Genomic DNA, 23,954 nt, shown 5'->3' with positions numbered 1-23,954 from the left:
TCCCCTTCTGCCTGCTTCAGAGGAACTGCGCTGGCCCCTGGAGAGATCCCATCGCTGGCAGCGCAACAGGCAAGTTCAATTAAGTCAGGTCGAGCCAAGCCCCAAACCCACCCGCGCTCCGGATCCTCAAAATAGCGCCCCAGGAGAACTGCCCTTTGGCAGGGTCTTCCATGGATCAGTTCCCCCCGATACCCCTCAGATGCGACAAGGGCCCGTTGCCACCTTACTCCCCTCCTGAAACCCTCCTGCCGATCCTCAACGCCTTCTCCCCGAAGCGTTTTTCCACCCAGTCACCATCTTCGCCTCTCTCTCCTTCACACCCACCGCTCATCACCTTCAGAGGGTGACCCCCCAACAGCCCCAGGCCTTCGCCCCAACCGCCCCCGCCCGGAATCTTCTCCCCCCTAAGCGCGTCTCCCCCCGCCGCCTTCCCCACCCCCTACCTTTGTAGTGGACGCGCAGGTTGCCCTGGGAGAGGCCGATGTAGTTGTACTTGTCCTTGGGGCTCCAGGCGCGCGGCAGCGGCGTCTCGGCCTGGTTTACAGCCGGGTAGAGACGTCGGAGCCGCTGGCTCAGCTCCTGCTCCTCTGGGGGAGGCGGCGGTGGCGGCGGCGGCAGCACCGAGTCTCCCCCAGGTGAGCTCGCTGCACCCGCGTCCGCCATCTTGGATACACTATTGTGTCAGAAGGAGGGGAGCGGGACCTGTTTCCCTGGCTGTCCAATGGGACGCGGGCTCGGCCACAATGGAGCCGAAGGGCGCGATGGGAAATCGAGTCCGAGCTCCACCTCTGGACTTGGTCAAACCAGGTGGTGAGTGACTACAAGTTCCGAGGAACACTGCACAGGAGGGTCCGCCCACTCCTGGCACCGCAGAGCCCGCCGGGATAATGAGTATAGTAAGGACTCCACGGGACAGTCCAGGAGATTTCTCACCTTTCAGAACTATTAAGCCGGGCGGGGCGGGGGGGGGGGAAGCCCCATACAGTAAACATGCCCGGAGTTGGGCAAGACGGCTGCAATCCTGTGCATGCTTAACGTAAGCGTCAGTGAGTAAAGCGAGATTCACTTCTGAATAAAAATGCATAGGATCATCCAGGCCAGCTATAAACTAGTGGTAGAAAAGGGAGATGGACGGACAAATAGATTGGTGCTTCTACCCGGTGACGGCAATTACACAAATACGCAACGTACACCGTGTCACGCATGCATCTCGTTAAGAAAAGGGACACCAGCCTCACCACTGTCCCAAAGCACAGCTCGCTTTTTATATAAGGGACTAGTTTCAGACACACAGGATCGAGCCCTTCACGCGCTGGAAAGCGGCGTTTAGAGAAGCAAAAATAAAATAAACGGTGTGCGTGTGTTGGCGTGGGCGCGCGAGCTAAATAGGACGCGTCACGACTAGCTCTTTCATTTAACCTGTAGCATCTCCTGAACGGCTCACGAGTCACGGCACGGCTAGCAAACTTTCCCTTATGCCTTCCTCCAGGACGAATGCATTCTATCAGCATCCTGGGGCCCAACGTCACTACCACCACCCGTCGGACTAAGCCAGCCACCCGCGTTATATAGCCGGGCACAGGCTTGAAATCCTCTAGGAAAGTAGCTTTCGGGTCGTGCGTTATCCTCTCAAGCGCCTCTGGAGGGCGCTGCGGCCTCAGTCTAGACAGCAGGTGGCGGTGGTTGCCATGGCGACCGAGTGTAAACATCCTCTGCAGGCGCCGTTCCTCTACCCTCCTCGCAGCCATGAAGAGTAGCGCCTCCACCTTTTTGCCGTGAGTCCGTCAGGAAGGAGACGGGTTGGAGGGGGAAAGGCCGGGAAAGGCCATTCTGGAAATATATCCTTAATCCCAGAGAGGTGGGGATCACCTCCGCTTGCTCCAAGAAAAGGCACTTCGCACATGAAGCGAGGCATGTTCTTTCTGCCGGTTTCTTTGGCGAGCTTAGCAACATACTGTACGTACTTGGAAGCTGCTTTCAAGCAGGACAGCCTGTTCGTCTACCAAACCAGCCTTCCCCAACCTGGTGCTCTCCGGATGGTTTGGACTACAGCGTGTGCTGGCAGGGGCTGCTGGGAGTTGTAGACCAAAACATATGGAGGACAATAGTATCTTGAAGGTTGTACTGGCCCAGTGCTTTCTGCTCTGACTGGCACTGGCTCTCCAGGGTCTAAGACAAAGTTCTCCCTGGTGAGGATGAAGGAGAAATAGGATTCAGTTTGCATTTAAAGGCAAAGCTACCTAATTCACACTTTCCAATTCAATATGTAAACCAGCATCTCATAGGGTAAGTGCAGAGACTTTTCACCAGGTACAGTTCAGCCCTGATCATTTTAATCAACATTAGATGTAAACCATGGGTAGGCAAACTAAGGCGTGGGGGCTGGATCTGGCCCAATTGCCTTCCAAATCCGGCCCGCGGATGGTCTGGGAATCAGCATGTTTTTACATGAGTAGAATGTGTCCTTTTATTTAAAATGCATCTCTGGGTTATTTGTGGGGCCTGTCTGGTGTTTTTACATGAGTAGAATGTGTCCTTTTATTTAAAATGCATCTTTGGGTTATTTGTGGGGCATAGAAATTCGTTTTCCTCCCCCCCCCCAAAAAAATAGTCCGGTCCCCCACAAGGTCTGAGGGACAGGGGACCGGCCCCCTGCTGAAAAGGTTTGCTGACCCCTGAACGATATTACTCATGTGCTGTACAGTATGGAGATTATTATATGTTTTTCGGTATGGAGGCAAACCTTCTAGTTTACAATATACTTCCCAAGACATTTGGCAAAGGATGAGATAGTGCCCCTCCATTTGAAGTCAGGTGGACTGGTAGTTGTGTATTACTTCAACACTAGTGATAGGACAACATCCTCCATTGCACACGAGTGTAGGAGACTAACAGCTCAGCACTCTAAGACCTTACCACCACACCCTGCTCCCCAATATTTGCTGCCTGAGTCAAGTACCTCAATCTAATTAATGGTAGGACTAGCTCTGGTGACCTTTAGTGTCTGAGTGTTTTAGGCAGTTGGGCAAATTTATATGTACGGACAAAGTTTCCTGCTTTTGACTGTTGTCATTCTTGGAATACGGTGGCAAAGACACTTTTGCTGATTAAATAACTAGACTTTGGTAGGATTCAGCAGCATCTTGTAGTCATACAATAATGTTTTTTCTCTTTTTATTTCAGGGTCAGTAGTCAGGACTCTGATAAAAGGTATTGCAATAAAATAGAAGAGTTAATTACTTAAATTAGCTTTGTGGGTGCAGTAAGAACTTTGGCTTTGACAATTCTTACTACAGGTTTCCCACCTTTTTGGTCTTGAGGACTACATTCACTGGCAGCTAGTAGGCTGCAGACACATGTACCATATCCGTTCTCTCATGCACACTGACACAGGCAGGCAGGCAGGCAGGCAGGCAGGGGCTTGGAGTAGGTAGGAGGCACCCCATAACTGCTCACTACCTAGCTACTTCCTCCATTGTTCCCATCACCAGTTGAGCAGCAGGAAAGGAGGAGTCACACACTGGACAGAGATACCTGCCCATCACCTCATAACTTTTCACTGCCCAGCAGATGTGCTGGCAAATGTGCTCTCTTCAGCCTGCGAAGCAACTGTTTCAGGGAGCTGTGGAAGACACGCATGCAAATGCTTCAAATGTGGGGCAGATGGGTTGGATTGAAATGGCCTTGAGGGCCAAATGAGGAGGCTTGCAGGCCTGATTACAGTGGAAGCTCGGGTTGCGAATGTGATCCATGCAGGAGGCACGTTCACAACCTGCAGCGTTCGCAACCCACAGCGCCACGTCTGCGCATGCTCGGGTTGTGATTTGACACTTATGCGCAAGGTGCGATTTAGTGGTTCTGCGCATGCGCAAGTGCCAAATCCTGGAAGTAACCTGTTCCGGTACTTCCGGGTTCAGCATGGTGCGCAACCTGAAAACGTGCAACCTGAAGCATCTGTAACCCGAGGTATGACTGTATATCCTTTAAATGTGTGCTGTGTACACAGCCTTATGGAGCAATCCTATATTTGAGCTACACTGGCTGATGGACCATAGGATTTGGTGAAAACCCAGCTACATTGGTGGATTCAAGATATGTCTGTGGCATGAAAAATACACCATGGGAACATTCCAGATACATCAGTGGAACACTATCTCTCTTTGCTGGTAGAATGGCTCTGTCATAGAGTATTTTACTGGCATATCTGTTCCACTAGCATATCTGCATTAGAATCATTGAATCTGATGTTCCACCTGCAAAGCAGGGCTTCTGCCGCATCCTATAGACCCTCAAATAGCATGCATGCCCTTAATATCCTGGTTAGTAAACTAACTGACATGAAATCAAAATTCCCAGTTTTGGATACAATAGGGAATTCTGCTTTAAACATACCAGGATCTGTGTGCCAAAGCTTTTGTGCAATAGGAGGAAGAGAGGAGTACATGAGCCCAGTGCCTGCTTGTGGCTTCATTAAAAAAATAAGTGATGTTACACCTGAGCCCTGGGATGCAGGAATTTGACACTGACAGATATAAGACATAGCAACTAAGGAGTTTGTTCCTAATAGTTGGTTGATTTGTGTTAACAGCCTTTCTTTTGACATGCAGTAACGAGGCCCTGGATTGAGAGAAATGACATTGCTCATTCTCATTTTGATGTGAGTTCCTCCATAGAACTGCAATTTCCCCTTCTTGCCAATTATCCAGGGTCTCAATCCTGAAATGCACTCAGAATCTAAATTGTCAAGAAAAATTACCTGATCTGAAGGAATCATTTCAGAAGAAAAGAAAATCTCTGGTGAGTTTGAGCAGATCAGGCATGACAATGCTCACCCCTTGCTAATTTGTAAGTTGCTTTAGGTCACTATTGTATGGAAAGTGACAATTAAATATAACAACAACAGGGCCGGTGCCAGGCCTTCTGATCTTAGCAGTCTGCTAACTACTTCAGCTATCCTAGGGCTGCCACATGGCTACAGGTCTAGGCAAGAAGGATGCTCTGATGCCCTCCCTTTGTAAAGTAAGAAAAGCAAGAGTCTGTTTCACCCTGAGCAAGAGGGGCCCGAGAGCTAAGGAAAGGACTAACAGTACCAACAGTACTATTCTGATAAGGCCTATTCCTAGGCAGTTATTTTTTCTGGGGGGATGCAGGGGGGTGCATACCCCTAAACATTTTGTGAATCTAAGTTTGGCCTCATTGAGGGGCAGTATTTCAATATGATTAGGAAAATGAGAGTACCCCTAAACATTTTTTTATAGGAAAAAAAGCACTGTTCCTAAGTAAGTGGAGTAAGGAGTAAGGATTACATCCTAAGTCTTGGATTTATTCTCTTCCCTTGTTGGGTGACTGGTTGTTGTTAAAGGAGCTGAACCATTCCTATGCTGAATGCCTGAAGTACATGAAGAAGATCATGTTTACAATAAAAGTCATACGTTTCAGTTCATATTTGCTGATGTCACTGGTTGGTAGCTGAAACCACTATTATGTTGGGAGGTCTGAAATGCACACCGATGGGTAGGATCCTGCTTGAAGGTCTGATTTGCCACTGCCCATAATCAAAATATATCACTTTTCAGAGCCACTCTAGCAGTCAGTTGTCTTCATGGCCTGCATACGCACCAGGACACATTATCTTGCAGAATCGAAAACCATGTACTACCTCTGAATGGCCAAGGTATGTAGGATAAATGTTGTACATTAAATGTGAAGTTTTCTGGGCTTCTCTGCATTGTAAACTGATATTGTATTTTTGCCAACCGTCATGGTTTTCAGCATAGAATCTAGGAACTGTAGTCTGGTAAAGGTACCAAAATTTCTCATTAGGGGCGAAGCATATCCAGAATGGGTTTTCTCCTCCCACATGCTCAAGAGCAGGGGTGGGTAATCTCAGGCTCGTGGGCCAAATGTGCCCCCATAGTTCTCTTTATATGGCCCTTGGGTAGGGTTGCCATATGTCCAGGAAATCCCAGACATGTCCTCTTTTGGGGGGCCAACATGCCCATCCAGGGGGATTTTTACATTTCAAAGGAGATGTCTGGGTTTTGTTTTGTTTTTGGGATTTGGGCAGCGTGGGCTTGGGCTAATGGATAGGTGGCACAGGCGCAGACTGCTCTGCATGCTGCAGCCACTAGCAGCCTAAGCCAGGGAAAGAGGTGTGTGGACATGGCAGTGGCCCTGCACACCTGCGCCTGTTGATATTTTCACCTCCTCCCATTGCAAGAATCTCCTGATTTGATGTTTTGAGAAAGGAGGGGGCGGAAACTGCTCTTCTGTTCTTCCGCTCCTGACTGCCTGACTCTGTGTGTGGAGAGAGTCTTATCTTTATAGTTACCAGATGGCTGAGTGGGAGCTGTCACACTCATGCAAGCCAGAAGTTCTTTAGTTTGTAGTAGCTATTAGAAATAAAAGAAGTTATGCTTCAGTACTTTAGTTCCTGAATCCAGGTCATAGGCTCACCCTATTCATATACAAATATGCCTCTCAAGACAGGATTTGCAAGCAAAAAGACAATGGAAAGTCTTTCCCCATTTGCCTCCCCGTACTGCAGAGGAATAGTCGAGGTCATTGGGAGAGTCAAAATGGCTTCAGGATTGCTTTCCCATACTATTTCAGACACATGGGTCATATATTTAGATATGTGTGCATTTATGAGTATTTATTCTATATGTGAGACCTCAAAATTCTTATAATACTGGTTACACATTCTATGGCCTTTTAAATGCATTTGTTGGGGGGGTTACTGGTTTGTTTTTGTTTTTATGTATTTTGTGTTCTCATTTTGTATTTTTATGTTGTGAACCACCCTGTGATCTTTGGATGAAGGATGGCATACAAATTTAATAAAATAATAATAATAATAATAATAATAATAATAATAATAATAATAATAATAAGGCAGGTGATGAGTTTTCTGCAGGCAATCATGAGGAGGGACTCAGCTGTCTAGGATAGACCCTGCCAGGGTGTGGGGAGACTGAGGAACTGCTTGGGGAAGAGGATCCTGGCTTCTGATCACCCCATCCCCTCTCCCTACCAGTCTTCCCAGCACACAGCATCTGCACAACTTCTGCCTGTTGCACCAGCACTGGCTCCAGAGTCCCAAGACTCTGCTGCTCTGTCTGTTCTAGAGATGTTGGCAACAGCTCCTTCATTGCCTAGGTTATGGAGATGCCCAGGGGCGCCAAACTTGAATAAAATATTGGGGTTTTTTTCCAAGTAAGTCCTGCCCCACATAATCTATCACATGATGGGGTGCACACACCATTTGAATGGCAATGCCCATCAACTTGGGGGGCAGCCCCCTCAAATATTTTATGGGGGGGCAAAGCCCCTTCGACCCCTAGGAGTTGGCTCCTATGGAGATGCCAGTGCAGGCATGACAGACATTTCAGGCCCAGCCTTCCTGGAGGAGTTCCCAATTGCTTGCCCAGTCGAAGGAACAGTCCCCTTTGCTGTGCTAAGTTCTGCCTGCCCCATTCCTATGTAAGAGGGTTGTAGGGGTGTGTGTGAGTCATTTGTTGGATCAACATCTTAACTTGCCTAGCCTTGCCTGCACCTGTTGCACCTCTTTACCCTTACCAACAGTTTACCGTGTAGCAATTCAAGCGCTAAAGGTTCCTATGTTGTTAAAATCAGAGTCCAAGTTTTTTATATGGTGAGAGCCAGGACATTTTGTGTGGAGGAAGCCCCTCCGAGTTCCATTCCTGCTCTTCCTCAACTTTCAGTGAGTGTTTCTGACAGGAGTTCCATATATGAATTGACATGAGAAAATTTTGGGAACCATAGTTTAATTAAATGTTGAGACTTGTGTTAAATATCCCCAACACCTTCTCAGAACTCCCAAGGCTCTCTGAGAAGAAGGAACAGCTGTCTGTTGAGATGTGACCACCGAGAGCCGTTTGACATCTCTGTGAGTGGTGTTTGCGACTTTGTATTGAATTTCCATTCTGAAGTGCAGATATTTTGGATCATATTACAGTTACAACAATGCACAAAAATGTACGGTATATCAAAATGTGAACATGTGTATAAAGTTTAGTTTTCTTGTCTTTCAGCATCGACAAAGAACAGCTTCCTCTTTCCATACCAAAACCACGCTACCTCGAAGATCTGGAATCCCATTTGAGGAGAGAGCTGCAAGCACTTGACCTTACTAAAGGGAAAGTTCAGGAACTTAAACTCCAGGTCTGAGTAATAAACTCTGCTCTAATTTTACAATCTTGAGTGTGAACACATTTATTTAGCCCACCAAGATTTTTCTCAAAGGAAAAGGGGTGTATACAGAAGCCCCATACTGTATAACCAGTGCTGACTTGGGGATAGGTTTTAATGGGTAGGAGAGGATATATTAATTTCAATTTATCCAACAGCCACACAGAACACAGGACTGGTCTCAGTGCCTCTGATTGAGCATCTCCTTAAAATACCGTGCAAGCAATCTAGTAGCTGTCAAAGTAAGATACACATCCTTGTTTAATAAAGGATTATATCTCACTGCTGGGTACCAGGTCTAGATATAGAATATATTCAGCTAACAGAATTTATAGTAGTACTGTTGTCCTCCCCCCCCCCCCTTTCTCTCTCATTAGCCCTATAGAGAAGTATTTGAGTTCTTCATGGAAGAATTCAGAACCTACAAGCCTTTGTTGGCTTCTATCAAGAGAGAGTATGAACTGACTATAGGTAAGAGAGCATCAATTATTTTATACCAGATGTAATTCTGAACAAGCAAATTTGCTTAGCTATAGAGGATCAGAGGCCAAACAGTAGGTAAACAGTAGACTTCACCACTAAAAATAAATAAATGAACTGTTCATTAACTCCCTTCTAATGAGGTCAAGACATTGAAAACAGACAAAAGATTTCCAACAAAACCCACACATATTTTTTTTTTAAAGTTTAAAAAGGAACCTTCATGGGTCCTGGAAACTTTAAGTAACTTTGGGACCTTTTATGACATTTAGCATATCTGAAAGAGAAGATCTACTCCCTGGAGTCAGTGAATGCCACTCTGGTCACAGCCTCTGATCAATGTACTCGGCAAATCCTGGCCTTTCAGGAGCAAGAGAAAATACAAATTGCAAAGCTGAAGGATGAGAGGATCTACTTACTGAAGCTTATTGACAAAATGAAGGAGGAGAAATATTCTTTAGAAACCCAGGTGAGACAGACGCCTCCCCATCTACACTTTAATCAACTATGACTCAAGAATCTGATCTTGCATCCTGTTTATTAAAATAGAAAACACAAGTCAGTTTAGGAGTTTTTGCAAAAACTACCCTTATGCTTTAAGGTGTATCAGTTGAGGTTGTCTGACATCAGGAGATAACAATAGCAAGTTCTGTGCTTTGGCTGATGAAGTCATTGTTCTGGTTAAAAAAAACAAAACAGTGGCGCTCTGGTCCATTTCTGCTGCACCACACCCCCTGGGTTCCAGGTAGCTTTGACTGGGACTGTTCTTTCACTGTTCACAGAATAGTTTTGTAGGAGTCTTTTCATAGGGTAGTTTGAGGGCAAGATTCCTACATAGTCCAAGCCCCATCATTTGGTGGTAGAAGTTCTAGAATCCTTTGGGCAGCTAAATTTGGTACCACTACCACCCTCCCCAAAGTAGATAAATTTTGCAGATAGCTGCATTGTTCTAATGGACCAACACAGCTAACACAGCCGCCTTCAGTTTTAGAAATACAGTTTGTTAGCTTCCTTCCACGATACACACATTTGACAGCACTGCATCATACAGTGTCACTTCAGAAGTTATCACCTCCTTGGCCCATCAAGGGTACTTGCTGGTTGGCTGTAGAGAGATCACAGTACTTGCTTCCACTGCTGAGGCTTCAGCCACTGACAAAGTGAGCTTGTCACACCAGTAATTAGCAGTCTCCTCTGCCTTACATCAGGGGACGCGGGTGGCACTGTGGGTAAAAGCTTCAGCGCCTAGGGCTTGCCGATCGAAAGGTCGGCGGTTCGAATCCCCGCGGCGGGGTGCGCTCCCGCTGCTCGGTCCCAGCGCCTGCCAACCTAGCAGTTCGAAAGCACTCCCGGGTGCAAGTAGATAAATAGGGACCGCTTACCAGCGGGAAGGTAAACGGCGTTCCGTGTGCTGCGCTGGCTCGCCAGATGCAGCTTTGTCACGCTGGCCACGTGACCCGGAAGTGTCTCTGGACAGCGCTGGCCCATGGCCTATAGAGTGAGATGGGCGCACAAACCCCAGAGTCTGTCAAGACTGGCCTGTTCGGGCAGGGGTACCTTTACCTTTACCTTTACTGCCTTACATCACATAGGTGGCTAAGATGCGGAAGGCAGTGGCAGAGGAATACCTCCGTTACCTGAATGAGTCTGATGCCCGCAAGCTGCTACTTATAGATCTCAATGAAATGTACCGCCTGAAGGAAGAAATGAAGTTTTCCCAAATCCAAGGTAGAAGATGTCGTTTTCCCAGTTATGGGTAGCTTCTACATAAGGTGGGCTGAAGATTCTTCTTCAGGTGGCAAACTGGAATGCAATGTAGGGATGGTTAATATATGTCCCAAATATGTCCTCCCTGCTTGCTATCAGAAGATGGAGTCATTTCCTGTCTCAGATCAACCTGCCTCACAGGATGATTGCGATATATGGCTTCCTGAGTTCTTTGGAGGAAGTGCTGGATAAAAATGTCAATTAACACACACGTTTAGCAATTATAAATGGATGATGCAGGAGAGAGGAGCAGGACTGGGCCTCCAGGAGGGTATATCAGGATCCATGGCATACAGGACCTCCCTCCCTGCTCCAGTGTCAAAAAATTTCCCCACCAAGACTGCTGTTAGGAAATGGAAGAACTCAGCCACTGAGACCATAGCAGGGGATGGGGAAGGCAGGGTGGAAATGAGCCAGGGACTGATGGCTAACCTTTCTCCATAGTAGTGATCTTGCAAATGGCTCCTACAGTAGTTTTTTTTACATTTTAAAAATATGCACTTTCTTTAATGTAACATTGCTTTGCCCCCCTGGGTTTAACCTAGACTAGCCTGGCTAAACATTTCTCCCTCTTTCCTTGACTTTTTCAGCCCATTATGTAGTCAGTGGAATTTTTCTGCTTAGCATCATGTAGAAATGTCAAGTCAGTTGGTCTGTGTTATCTTATTGTGCTGAGGCAGCCTTTGCAGGAGCAATCAATAGATACTGCCATATTGGGGTGGGGGTGGGGGAATCTCACCCTAATGGAGAAGAGTACCGTAAATTTCGCTCCATAACACGCAGATTTTTCCTCCTAGAAAGTAAGGGGAAATGTCTGTGCGTGTTATGGAGCGAATGCCTACAGATGGCGGGGGAATCTGCTGCAGTCGTGAGCAGTCCGTGGCTCACTTTGAAACAGCAAAGCGGGTGTAAGCGGCTCCTGTCAGCTAGCGGAGCCGGGGAGGAGGGAGAGAAGCAGAGCGGGAGTTGGCTGCTTTAAAACAACCCCTGCTCTCTGTCCCTGCCTGCAGTTTTTTGCTGTCCGATTTTGGATTAGGCACTGTAGGGGCTGTGTGTGTGTGTGTGTGTGTGCTTGAGCTATCGTTCTCCTCCTCCTGCTTCCCCTTCACTCTCCCTGCGCCCCTGCGACTTTAGAATCGACACTCTGTGTGTCTGTGTGTGCGTGAGGGCTGCTTCTCCCCTTGCTTCCCGTTCACTCTCCCTGCGACTTTAGAATCGACACTCTGTGTGTCTGTGTGTGCGTGAGGGCTGCTTCTCCCCTTGCTTCCCGTTCACTCTCCCTGCGACTTTAGAATCCACACTCTGTGTGTCTGTGTGTGCGTGAGGGCTGCTTCTCCCCTTGCTTCCCGTTCACTCTCCCTGCGCCCCTGTGACTTTAGAATTGACACTCTGTGTGTCTCTGTGTGTGTGAGGGCTCCTTCTCCTCTTGCTTCCCGTTCACTCTCTCTGCGCCCCTGCGCTCTCCCTGCGCCCCTGTGACTTTAGAATTGACACTCTGTGTGTCTCTGTGTGTGTGAGGGCTCCTTCTCCTCTTGCTTCCCGTTCACTCTCTCTGCGCCCCTGCGCTCTCCCTGCACCCCTGTGACTTTAGAATTGACACTCTGTGTGTCTCTGTGTGTGTGAGGGCTCCTTCTCCTTCTCTTGCTTCCCGTTCACTCTCCCAGCGACCCTGCAACTTCCAGCGCCCTGCGACTTTAGGGCCAGTTCTCTCTCTCTGTGTGTGTGTGTGTGTTGACCTCACTGCGCTTGTTGTGGGAAAGTGTTGGTCGCAATTTTTCTTGATTTGTCTCAGAGTGGTTACTATCGTGGTTTCCTTGCTGGGGAGGAGGGAGAGACGCAGAGCCTGCTTGTTTTAAAGGAGCAAAGCCGGAGAGGAGCCTCTTCTGCATTATTAGCAGCATCCTTCTCCACACCCCCCACGTGTGCTCCTTGTCCCTTGAGTGCTTTTCCTTCCCTCCCCACTTAAAACGTGGTTTCAAAGCACGGATCCACATGGATCCTCAGGATTTTTGCACTGGGTCACCCCAAATTCACCATCAGATCACATAGCATGTCCATGGCTACAGCCTGCACCAAAAAATACACGCACCCACTGTTTCATGGGGCCGCAATGGCGCAAAAACGTGGTTACAAAGCATGGATCCACATGGATCCTCAGGATTTTTGCATTGGGCTATCCCAAACCCACCGTCAGATCACATGTCTGTGGCCACAGCATGAACCACAAAAACCATACATCCACTGTTTCGCTTAGAATATTTTTTTCTTGTTTTCCTCCTCTAAAAACTACGTGCGTGTTATGGTCAGGTGTGTGTTATAGAGCGAAAAATACGGTAATTTAAGCATAATTTCCAGTGGCAACTTTGGGCCTGTCTGAACCATTTTCTCTTAAAGATGAAAAGGGGGAAGATTCGGTGAAGCTGGCGCTCGCTTTAAAGGTAGCACGACACGACCTCACCAAAGCCCAAGTGGAGCTGAACACCATGAAGGCAAACTATGGAGACGTAGTGCCCAGAAGAGAGTTTGAGTTGCAGGAACACAAATGTAATGAATTGACTGAAAAGGTAACCAAAGGCTTTGCTGAGCCCTACTGATGCTCCAAGGTTGGCTGATTCTCCATTATTTGAGGAGGGTTTTCAGAGTGGGATCTCCTCCATTTGCTCCAGAGTAGTATTGGAGAACCTCTCGCCCATCGGCCTAATTAGGCCATTGGGCTTGCCCTGTTTGGCCTGCAAAACTGTTTTGGACAGCCACACCCGCCTGTGAGTTTCTTCTGATGTCATATCACATCAGGCATCTAACACGTGAATCCGTGGTGCCAAATTAAAAACAAAGAAATGGGAGCTCACGCTGAAGTGCATTCCCAGTTCTTTCTTTTTGCTGCTTGAATTTTGCACTTTTAAAATTTGACACCTTTTTCTGCTGCCCTGAATTTAATCTTTGCAGCCCCCATTTGAATTATTTTTGAGTTCAAGCTGGGGCTTCAAAAGTAGAAAAGAAGAATCCATAGCACAGTATGCCCCCTCCCCAGTTCTCCTATTGCAGTCACAGCTTGCAGTTTGGGTCACCTGACATCATATGTTCTACAAGTGAGTGGCTATCATGAAGGGCTGGCCACTTCTGAATCTGGGCCTCAGAATCTGGGCCCATTTCCCCACTCTTACTAGAAGCAGGGTTTAATTATTCAAAGCAAGACTCCTTTATGTGTGGAAGAGGTTTCTCCTAATCATGCTCCTGTTTTCTCAGTGATACGGTGCTTTTCTCTGGAATGTCTTTTAATTCCCAATTTAGCATTTATGACAGGGATTTTAATGTTCTGACAGGAATTCCTTGACAAGCACTTAAAGCAACCCACACACCTGTAGGCTGTCTATCTACTATTTTAACATCTTATTTATATACCACTTAATCATCCAGAAAATGTAAGAAGTCTATGTAGAATGTAGAATATTCATTTAAAAACATTAATTAAATTTAACATCAAGAACAAATACACACACACACACCCCACACACATGTGCATGTGTGTGTAAAATCAGAAGATGTTAAAATGTATATAATCAAATTGTATGAGTAGGATTGCCTAAACGAGCAAGCAAAATTAATGGGTGCTAAAACAATACAGGAAAGGTGCTTGCCTAATATCAAAGGGCAGGGAGTTCCAGAGAATAGATGCATGCCTTGCCACATACAGTGGTGCCTCACAAGACGAAATTAATCCGTTCCGCGAGTCTCTTCGTCTTGCGGTTTTTTCGTCTTGCGAAGCACGGCTATTAGCGGCTTAGCGGCTATTAGCGGCTTAGCGGCTATTAACGGCTTAGTAGCTTTAAGAAAAAGGAAACAAACTCGCAAGAACTTGCAAGACGTTTCGTCTTGCGAAGCAAGCCCATAGGGAAATTCGTCTTACGGAACGACTCAAAAAACAGAAAACTCTTTCATCTTGCGCGTTTTTCGTCTTGCGAGGCATTCGTCTTGCGAGGTACCACTGTATTTACTCGTGTCCTTTGGCCTTGCCTTTCAGATGACAATTCTTCAAAAAGACTTTGATGATCTTCAAGAAGAATATGACACAATGCTGGACATACACAAGCAAGTTTCTGAGGAACGGGACAAATTCTATAATGACCTTATCAATGTCCAGCGGTCCTCCACACCGCGGCCTAGCTGGGAAAAATGTGCAGGTGCTTTTTGTTGTTGTTGCTGCTGTTGTGGTTGTTGTTGATGTTGTCTTTATATGCCCAGGACAAGTACACAGCAATATTACACAATGAACAACAGAAAACATCAAAAGGTCTAAAAATTATAAATCTAAAGGAGTAATCTAATTAATCACAGTCAGCTCACCATGCCAACTGCTGGATCCCATATTTATTTATGCCTTAGAAAGCAGAGGTGTTACTGGTTACTTAAAGGACTTGGGGCAAAGTCCCATGAGATAAAAGTGCATAAAATCTGCATATGCTAATGTTTATTTATCAGAGCTGCCAGGTTGCCTCCAAGTTTGAGGAAGCACAGCAGGGCGCACATGTGTGACTGGCTCTCTCTCCTGTTTCTTTTGATTAGTAAGTAGAATGTTTGCAGAGTTTATAAGCAACATCTTTTACTGACTTTAAGCCACTTTTGACAGGGATTTCTTTGTCTTTTATATAGCTCCTGGAATAATTTTACGGACTACACTCATTACAACAAATCTGAGAACTAATTAAATTCTTATATAAAGTTCTCCTTCCGGCTGCATGAATTGCTTGGCCCTATCCGATACCTCACATCTTCTTGTTGTTGCAGATGTGATTGCTGATGGGGCTGAGCGCTGGAGTGCTTTGTCAGAGGGCAAAACTAGTGATCAGTTGGTAGACGTGCTTTTGGAAGAAATTGGTGCGGGACTTCTAAGAGAGAGGGACACCTTCGTGGCGCTGGTATGGCTGTGCTGGTTATTGTATCCATTGGGACTTTCACCTGCTTGTTCCTCATTTTGCAGAGAAGGTCAAGAGGAGTCTTGGTCTCCACCTCTCCAAGGGGCCTGGCCTCATTCCCAGCAACCTGGAGACCCTTTCCTTCCCTCTCTTGTGCTGAAGTGTGACAAGGGAAGAGAAGCAGTTCCTGCCTAAGAGATGAACAGTTTTCAAAATGTTCCATACTGAATCAGACAATCAGTTCCTCTAGCTCTGCATTCTCTACACTGCTTCTTTCCTGGGTTTCAGACAGGAATCTTTCACAGCCCTACCCAGAGATGCTGGGGATTGAACCAGGAACTTTCCCCGTGCAGAGCACAGGGAAATCACAACCTTCTCCCAAATGCAAGTGCTACTTTCCACACCGACCCATTTCCTTAAAAACACCTGCACATTGCAGAAGATTCTTGGGCCATCTCCTTTTTTTGTTTGTATTCCTTTATTGCCCGAAAAATAGTAAGTGAAAGCAAAATGGAACTGGAGGTGCCTTTCTCAAAATTTGCTATCTTTTACAATGGTACCTCTGGTTACGTACTTAATTCGTTCCAGAGGTCCATTCTTAACCTAAAACTGTTCTTGACCTGAAGCACTACTTTAGCTAATGGGGCCTCCCGCTGCTGCTGTGCAATTTCTGTTGTCATCCTGAAGCAAAGTTCTTAACCCGAGGTATTATTTCTGGGTTAGCGGAGTCTGTAACCTGAAGCGTATGTAACCTGAAGCGTTTGTAACCTGAGGTACCACTGTATTTGCAAAAGGTTTATAAAGTGAGCCACTAACCATCTCTTGAGAGCAGGAATGGGGGTTTAATTTGATTCAGTTTGCCTTTAAAGGAGAGTCTTCCTACTTCACCCTTTCCAGAACAGGACATTTTCTGAAAAACAACCATCTTATCCTTTGAAATGCACAGTGCTCCAGATTTTTCAGTATCATTCTCCAGCCAAGTAAAATGAACACTAGGGTAAAGTGTGCATGATAATGTATATATTTGTGAAAATAACACAAAAATAAATATATAAGGTCCATTGCTTTGCAAAAATGTATCTATTAGGCAAAATTGCATATAAATATGTGCATAGTAGGATAAATTAAAATAAATTAAAATATTAATCAGTTTTAATGAGGACTTAAAAATATTGCATTCCAATGAAAATGTGAAGAATTGTTAAGAATGGAAAGAACTGGAAACAGAGAGAACCAAATTGACAGATTTGTCCATCCCTCTTGGGGAAGCAAATCATGTCAGGGCTAGCTTGCTAGATTTCATCCCCATGCAGCCACAAAGCAAATGTTGGGCAAACCTCTATCTCTCAGCCTAACCTCTCTCACAGGACTGATGTGAGGATAAATGTAAACCACTTTGAGGTTTTTGTTTAGAATCAAGCAGTGTATAAATTTTATGAAAGAAAAATAATGAATGGGAGCAGGGGAGATACACAGTATGTATAAAACCCTCCTCTGAGGAAAACCTCAATCAATCTTTCTGGGCAGAACCAAACTAATTATAATTGAAATCAACACAGTCCTGTCTTACTAAATTCTGTTTAGCCAAAATGTTGTGTTCTGATACTTTTCTGCAACTGTTCAGAAGCTGTTTTGAAAGAAGAACACTACTTAGACTGCATCTGGCCAGTCCACCTCCCCCCCCCCCGCCAAGTTTGTCAGGTGGGTGTGGCTGCGTGTCCATCATCTGGCATCTCAGTGACATCAGGTTCACAGAGTTTTAAATTAAGCTATGCAGACAAAGGCACAGGAGTTTGCAGGTGCCAACAATCAGCTGTCCTCTCAGCTGCATCTTTACCAGCCATCTGGTGATGGGTGGGTAGATGCAGCTTGGCCAAAATGGCCTTGTGGGTTATATGTGGAGACCTGGTAGGCCTGCTGACTGGCATTTCCCTTCTTCTCACTTGCATTGAAAGTGCAGTGGGTGTGTCGGTTTTGTGTCCTTGCACAGCACTCCAGGCACCTTATAAAGGCTTAAGTAATAGCAGCAGTAGGGACTCTGGCTTGTGTATTGATTTAAGAGGTTGGCTTTGCACAGGACTTAATACTGTTCCTCTCACTAGGGGAGAAGCGAGAAGGTCCCTGTGTACCTGAGGTGTGATGGTGTGGTTAGGAATAAGAAGCTGACCAAAAAGGAGATTGTGAGCATTCTGAAGGAAATATGGAAAGAGAAAATTGCATCGGATCTACAGGTATCTTTGGATTTCCTTATGAATGTGCTTGAGGCAACTGGAAACATAGGAAGCTGTTGTATCATGTCAGACCATTGGCTATTGAGTTCAGTACTACCTACACTGACCAGCAGCAACTGTCCATGGTTTCAGGCAGGGTGTCTTTCTTAACCCTTCCTGAAGATGCTGGGGATTGACTCTGGGATCTTGTGCTTGCATATTATTAGTAGTAGTAGTAGTACAGTGGAACCTTGGTTCTCGAACGGCGTAGTTGACGAACAAATCGGCTCCCGAACGCTGAAAACCTGAAAGTAAGTGTTCCGGTTTTTTAACGTTTTTTGGAAGCCGAACGTCTGATGCGGCTGTTGGCTATTGTTTTTGGGGTACTTGCACCAATTGGAAGCCACACCTTGGTTTTCGAACGTTTCGGGAGTTGAACAGACATCCGGAGCGAATTAAGTTTGAGAACCAAGGTACCACTGTAATAGTATGAACATTGGCCCAGTAGCATATTGGCAACCAAGTCTTTGAGCAAGTCTCTGAGCAAAGATGTTACATGTTGACAGGATCTCAATCATGAGGCTGCCAGGACCTCATGTGACAAAACTGTATGCAGAAGCATCCAGAAGTATAGTTACCAACCCTGTGATTAGCCATGAGTGGCTGGTTGATTAAACTAAAAAAGAGAGAGAGAGAGAGGCCCAAACCTAGCTGAGCAGTTGTTACTACAAGTGATTCCCAGTCTATCTTCTTGATGAGGAATATTTTTTACTATGCAGTTTAAAATTATTGGGAGGGAAGCCTTTTGTGATTCAAGTAGAAGCTGTAAAGAATCGCTCTCAACAGCTGAGTACTCTGTTCCAGAAACTGCAGCTGTCTCTCTTGCAGAAAGGCAAACAATCCAGCTTTCCAGAGTTCTTCCTGAACTTCTTCCAGAAAAGGTATGGTGACGCTCCTGCTTTTGACTGGACTTACAGTGTCTATGAAAACACCAAGCTCTATAAATCGAATGAAGCCATGTCGTTATTTCATCAAATCCTGACTGGAGAGGTGAGCAGTCCCTCATCTCACTTAAAGTTGATTTTGCTTCTGTAGATCTACATAACCACACACACCCCCGACAGTAAATTCCAGTCTACTTTTTCCCCCAACCTGCTATAAGAAGAAATTGTGTATTCCTCTTTCTTGCTCACAGTGGTTTTTTTAGATCACGTGTTCTTCACTTCGTCTGAGCAAGTTTCCCTGGTGCATGTGTTTTTCTTCTGAGAAATTCACCTGCAGTTGGAGTAAATTCAGAACTGAAGAATCCTCTTAATAATTTCAGCTGATTGAGATGTCCAGTTGTTGTGCTGATGGTCCATGCTACTGTTCTCCTTTCCTATTGCAGAATGAGTTAATGCTGGACGGTGCTGTAGCCTAACTCTTCTACCTTCATTTCCCCAGCTGGATGAAGCAGTATACCACAGCCACCTCCAAGAACTTGCCAACCTCGCAAGGGAGATGACGGTTGCTGATACTGCAAATACTGGCGAGCTGACACGTGATGAGTTCATGTAAGGGTTTGGAGCAGGGAGGTGTCATTTGTAGCCAGGTGCAAAGGAGTTGAGCAGAAGTGTACAGTGGTACCTCGGGTTAAGAACTTAATTCATTCTGGGGGGGGCCACTAGGGGCGCATTGGAAGATGGCCGACAATACCATCTCTCCGACCCACATGGGGTAATTAAGAGGCTGTTATGGGAGTAGGCAGCCTCCCTTGTTGCCCCAAGGAAATGGGGAACACTGCCCTTGCCTGCTGTGCCCATAAATCACCCCCTAATTCGAAAGAATGGGGTGAGGGCCCTAGACAGAATGCCCCCGTGTGGACCTCGGCTCTCCTGGAAGCTGTCTCTGATCACGCACTAGCTGCAGCAATTTGGAATAATTAATTACAAAAGAAGCAAATGCACATATTTCAAGTGAAGAAGGGGAGTGAAGTCTGCTAATTTAAGTGACCTCTGCGAAAGAAGACGACGGGTTGGAGAAACAGGAATATTTTACAATGAAGATACACCAAAGGCTGGATATGTTGACAACGGGACTGAATGGGGGGGGGGAACCTTTTTTACTTTCCTTCTATATGATTTACAAGAACCCCTCCTCATTAGAATCGTCAGTTGAACTGACCCAAGCAGGATGATTAAGGTCTGTGTGGAGATAAACTTTAACCAAAAGTATGCTTTATGGAGATCGAGAAGCAATAAGAGCTTTTGGAATGGCGCAGCAATTAATTCGGAGTCGCCATCTTGCCAAAGGATTTATAGCTGGGAGGAGGAACGGACTTATTTGCAGACTGCATTCCTGGTGAATCTCCTCAGAGGTTTTGAGAAAGGAGGTAGATTGGTGAAGATTAATGACACTAAGACTGTTTTGATGTATGGAAGTGATGTTATATGGAAAATTCATAAAGTCACCTCCTCCTTCTCCTGAAACATCAGTATTTTAAAAAACAGCACACATACATAGTGCATGTACATATGAAACCAATACATAAGCTGAAGGGTTTTCTCTCTCCTCCTGTAGCCTTGCCCTGAGGGCAGCTTTTCCACTAAAGACCGAAGAATCTATCCAAGAGTTAATTGTAGCTGCAGGCTACAAACCGGAGTATCCTGAAACCTCTCTTTCATACAAGCTCTTATTGATAGAGGTAGGTTTCTCCGCTCACGGCATAGAACCAGAAGCAATTAATTAGTTTTAGAAAAAAGTATGGCTGGTTGATTAGGTTTTTAAAATTATACATAGTAAAAATAGCATAAACAGAAGAGCTAATGAACTGGCCAAACTTCTTTGGGGAGAATATTTTTCTCTTTCTTTCTGCAAGACCAGCGAAATTTTGTTTGGAGATTGTACACTGCTTTGTGGACAAAGTTCGGTATACTTTTTTTAAAGATGGGCAATAAATTCAGTAAATTCTTTAAAAAAAAAAATAGCTCTTTACACACCACCTCATTAGCTTATGGAGTTGACTATCATAAGGTTATGTGAAGGGCCACTGTCTTAGATGGCTTTAAAAGGAGAGAAGGCACTTTAATAGAGGATGGGTTTATATCAGCTATGCTGCCTAAACAGACCTCCATGTTGAGACACGGTCCCTGACTAGCAGAAGAGGAACAATCAATGGGAGAAGGCCACAGCCTTACTGATTCTAGTTGGCCCCTGTGTGAAAGAATGCTGGACTAGATGGATTTTTAAAAAATTAAGCAGGTCTTCTGTTCACACTGCTTTGGGCTGCATTGTGCCTGTTTTTAAGTGACTGATGGGACTTCCTGAATTCATAGTGCGTCAGTGGTGTTGTCGCAGAAGCTGAAGTCTTAACTCTGGCTCTTCCTTTGTTTTATCTATGACACCAAGCTAAAAAAAACACTGGCTATCCATGGAGGGCAGGATCCAAGCAACTCCCCTGCCAATAGAGTAGGTAATTAAAGCTATATTGACAAACCCTAGGGGCAATGTAGCTTCTCCATACTAGCGGTTAAGAGCTTATCATATTCCAGAAACGTGCAAATTAAAGCCTACAACTGAGTCTAATTGCTGTTTCAAAGTCTGAATGGCTGGACACGTTTGTTTCAAAAACAGCAATTAAGCATCCTGCTTAGATGTCCAGAGAACACTGGACAGTGGAAACTGGAGAGCTGTTTCCAGTTAATTTTCTAATGTTTGACCACTGCCTCCATTGACAGAAGGCAGATTATATGCTACCTCTCCCAACTCAGGGTGTTAATTGCATCAAACAAAGCCAGCCCTAAAATGATTGTTTACTCTTGCAGGATGAAGAAGGAAAAACAGAACCTTTTGTTAGGAATCTCAAGAAGCAATATGTGAATGAAAAAAGAGACTATATCCGTGAGATACAGGCTCAGTTAGGAACCTTGATGTGAGTGTCAGCCTGAAATGAATTGGATCCCGACTATCTTAATTGGAAATTAACTCATTGATTTCAATAGAAGCTATGATTAACTTGTCTCAATGGAATTCAAATTTACACCGCAGCTTCCATCTGCATGATTAAATTCAATTGGACTTAACTCCTCAAATTATATGTATGGTATTATAGCCTTCATCTAGATCTAATCCCTGGTTGGTCGGACAGTTAATCTCTCCCTCTTTTGCCCACTCTCACAATCCTACACACACAAACGTGTGTGTGTGTGTGAGAGAGAGAGAGAGAGAGAGAGAGAGAGATGTGATGCTTTCCTTTTCATGAATTCCTTGCCACTTTAAAAAATAGAAGAAAAAAGGTGTTAGCAAGGGCAGCAAGAGATCTCCTTAGGACTATACATTTGATAAATGCAATTTTCCCATCGGTATCAGGCCATCAGATGAGTCGTCAGCATCTCCTAGTATCCAAAAGCAGGAAATGCACAAGAGTAATGGAATATACTGATACTTTCTGTCACCACTCAGTCCGTTTCCTGCATTCCTAAGGCAGACCTCTCTGCTTCAATGATTTCCAGTGGCTTTGTTCCTATTTTTCTTCTTGATTCTGTTTTCCACTTTTTTAAAAATTAAAAATTGGCCCTTTTACCTTCCCAGACTGCCATATCACTCCAATGACTGCCTCCCTTGGTTCCCACCCAAATTTTCCCTGCCTGCCATTTGTTCCTGCCTCTGCTCATCTCCACCCACACCCCAGGCTGTTTTTCTGCCATCCTAGCCTGCCAGTCTTTTTCTCATGGAGATGAATTTTTCACCACTTATCATTTATTTCCAGGCCTGTTCCTTGGGGTTGTGGTTCCAGCTGGGTCCTCTGTCCCTTAGGCAGCTGTGGTCCATCTGTCTTCATTTTGCCTTCCTTTTGTTCTTTGGAAGAAGTCTAACCAAATACTTCCACTTGACAAACTTCTAGTTTTGTTTAATCCTAAGACCTTGGGGAGGAAGACTTCACCTGTTACTTCGGCTTGCTACCTGCAGGTCTCTATTTACCGGTAACTTGCCTATGAGTGTCTCAAGCTTCCTGTCCCGCAGAGCACATCATGGCTCATTTGCCACTAACACCTTGGGCTTTTGACATTTGCAGGGCTATAACTTTTGTTAAGCATTGTAAATTTTCTTTCAAGAGGAAAGTTACAAGTGGTTTTGCAGACCTAGGCAGCCTGGCGAATCGACGCTACTGGGTACACCCCATTTGATGGCCTGACACCCATGGAAAAGGGACCATTGGTCTCATCTGCAGGGTGGTTGTCATGGGTGACACTGTCAAAACCACTCTGAACTAGGGGGACTACTGGTCTTCAATGCCTTTTTGGGGTTGTTTTTGTTGTTGCTTGTTTGTAGCCATTACTTGTTGTGTGCCTCCTGTGTTTTCCTGATCATGTCTGCTAGTGAGGTCCTGTGTTAGTCTGAGTGAGGATGGAAAGCAGTCATATATTCCTTGACTTGTGCATTTCCTGCTTTTTTATACTAAGGGTCACCGATTACCCATCTGACAGCCTGATACCCTTGAAAACCACCCTTCAAGTGAGACTAATGACCTGTTTTCTTAACTTCAAACTATGTACTGGTAGTGTGCAGGTCAGGATGCAGTAAACTTGGATAGGTGATCAGCATTAAAACTGAATACCAGTTTTCTAATGTAGGCCATACTTACACATCAATGACTCTCATTGACTACTTTACCCTTTTTACATACAGGGAAGTGAGACCAGATGACTTGCGGGCAGCTTTCTGCATACTCGACCATGGTTTGTCAGAGCGAACCCTGGAGTCTTACATCTGTTATGCGTTCCAAGTTTCCAAAGACCAATTGGACCCTGCGGTCTCCATCCCCATAGAAATACTGATGAAAAGGCTTAAGGCTGGAGATATCAGACGACAAGGAACTGTTATAGGAGATGCAAAGTATCAGCTCCAATCCCATGCTTTAGAAGAAACAGAAGCTCTTGTCAATATTTAAATTGGCCACACCCTATACCCACCCCTTCCAAGGGTAATTAGAGTAATAAATTTTACAGAATAGTAATGTAGAACAAAACTTTCCTCAAAGAGCTCTGGTGACAGCCCTGCTGGAGTATAGCCTTAGGTAATAGAGGGTTTGACTTCTTAGAGGCCGTGACCAAAGGGCTAAAAGTTGTTCACAACTGGCAGCATGCCTTTCTCCTCACAGCTATGTAATTTAGTATTTACTAAGGCTCCTCCATTAAGTCAAAGTGGCAGTTTACCCAACTACACATTGAAAGCTTAAGGATAAATGTTTTTAGAAGATTCTTTACATCTACTTCCCTTGCTAGAATTTCTGTGAGATGAAAATAAAATGGTTCTGTTTCTTTCTGGCATTTAAACCAGTATTTCCACTAAGCCTAGATCTGCTTTGTTATTGCAAAGGCAGTTCATCAGGTGT

At 45.2% G+C, this 23,954-nt stretch overlaps 2 protein-coding genes across 7 annotated transcripts in view; one reads left to right on the top strand and one right to left on the bottom strand.

Moving 5' to 3' along the window:
* Positions 1-576, bottom strand: part of RANBP10 (RAN binding protein 10) — a 50,154-nt gene extending 49,578 nt beyond the window's left edge. For both annotated transcript variants that reach the window (XM_081202407.1, XM_081202408.1), the window contains exon 1: positions 444-576. The gene's annotated coding sequence lies outside the window, so the exon portion shown is untranslated. The remainder of the gene's footprint in view (positions 1-443) is intronic.
* Positions 508-23,895, top strand: TSNAXIP1 (translin associated factor X interacting protein 1). 5 transcript variants are annotated; one of them, XM_081202403.1, is made up of 18 exons: positions 508-635; positions 1,490-1,775; positions 3,184-3,210; positions 4,707-4,797; positions 5,577-5,674; positions 8,055-8,184; positions 8,589-8,682; positions 8,964-9,160; positions 10,284-10,419; positions 12,853-13,022; positions 14,480-14,639; positions 15,244-15,374; positions 17,474-17,602; positions 18,446-18,631; positions 19,025-19,134; positions 20,141-20,264; positions 21,385-21,491; positions 23,249-23,895. In XM_081202403.1, exons 2-18 carry the CDS (start codon positions 1,747-1,749, stop codon positions 23,508-23,510), a joined length of 2,181 nt encoding a protein of 726 aa, XP_081058529.1. In that variant the 5' UTR covers positions 508-635; positions 1,490-1,746; the 3' UTR covers positions 23,511-23,895. The 5 variants fall into 5 exon arrangements, with proteins under 5 accessions (XP_081058529.1, XP_081058527.1, XP_081058526.1 ...); XM_081202402.1 differs by lacking the exon at positions 508-635 and adding an exon at positions 784-896; XM_081202404.1 differs by lacking the exon at positions 508-635 and adding an exon at positions 796-810.
* The last annotated feature ends 59 nt before the right edge of the window (positions 23,896-23,954 follow it).

This window comes from Podarcis bocagei (genome assembly GCF_964188305.1).
Source record: "Podarcis bocagei genome assembly, chromosome: 7".
NCBI classification, from domain to species: Eukaryota; Metazoa; Chordata; class Lepidosauria; order Squamata; family Lacertidae; genus Podarcis; species Podarcis bocagei.
The sequence above is the reverse complement of the archived record's forward strand: the minus strand, read 5'-3'. Positions and strand labels throughout refer to the sequence as shown.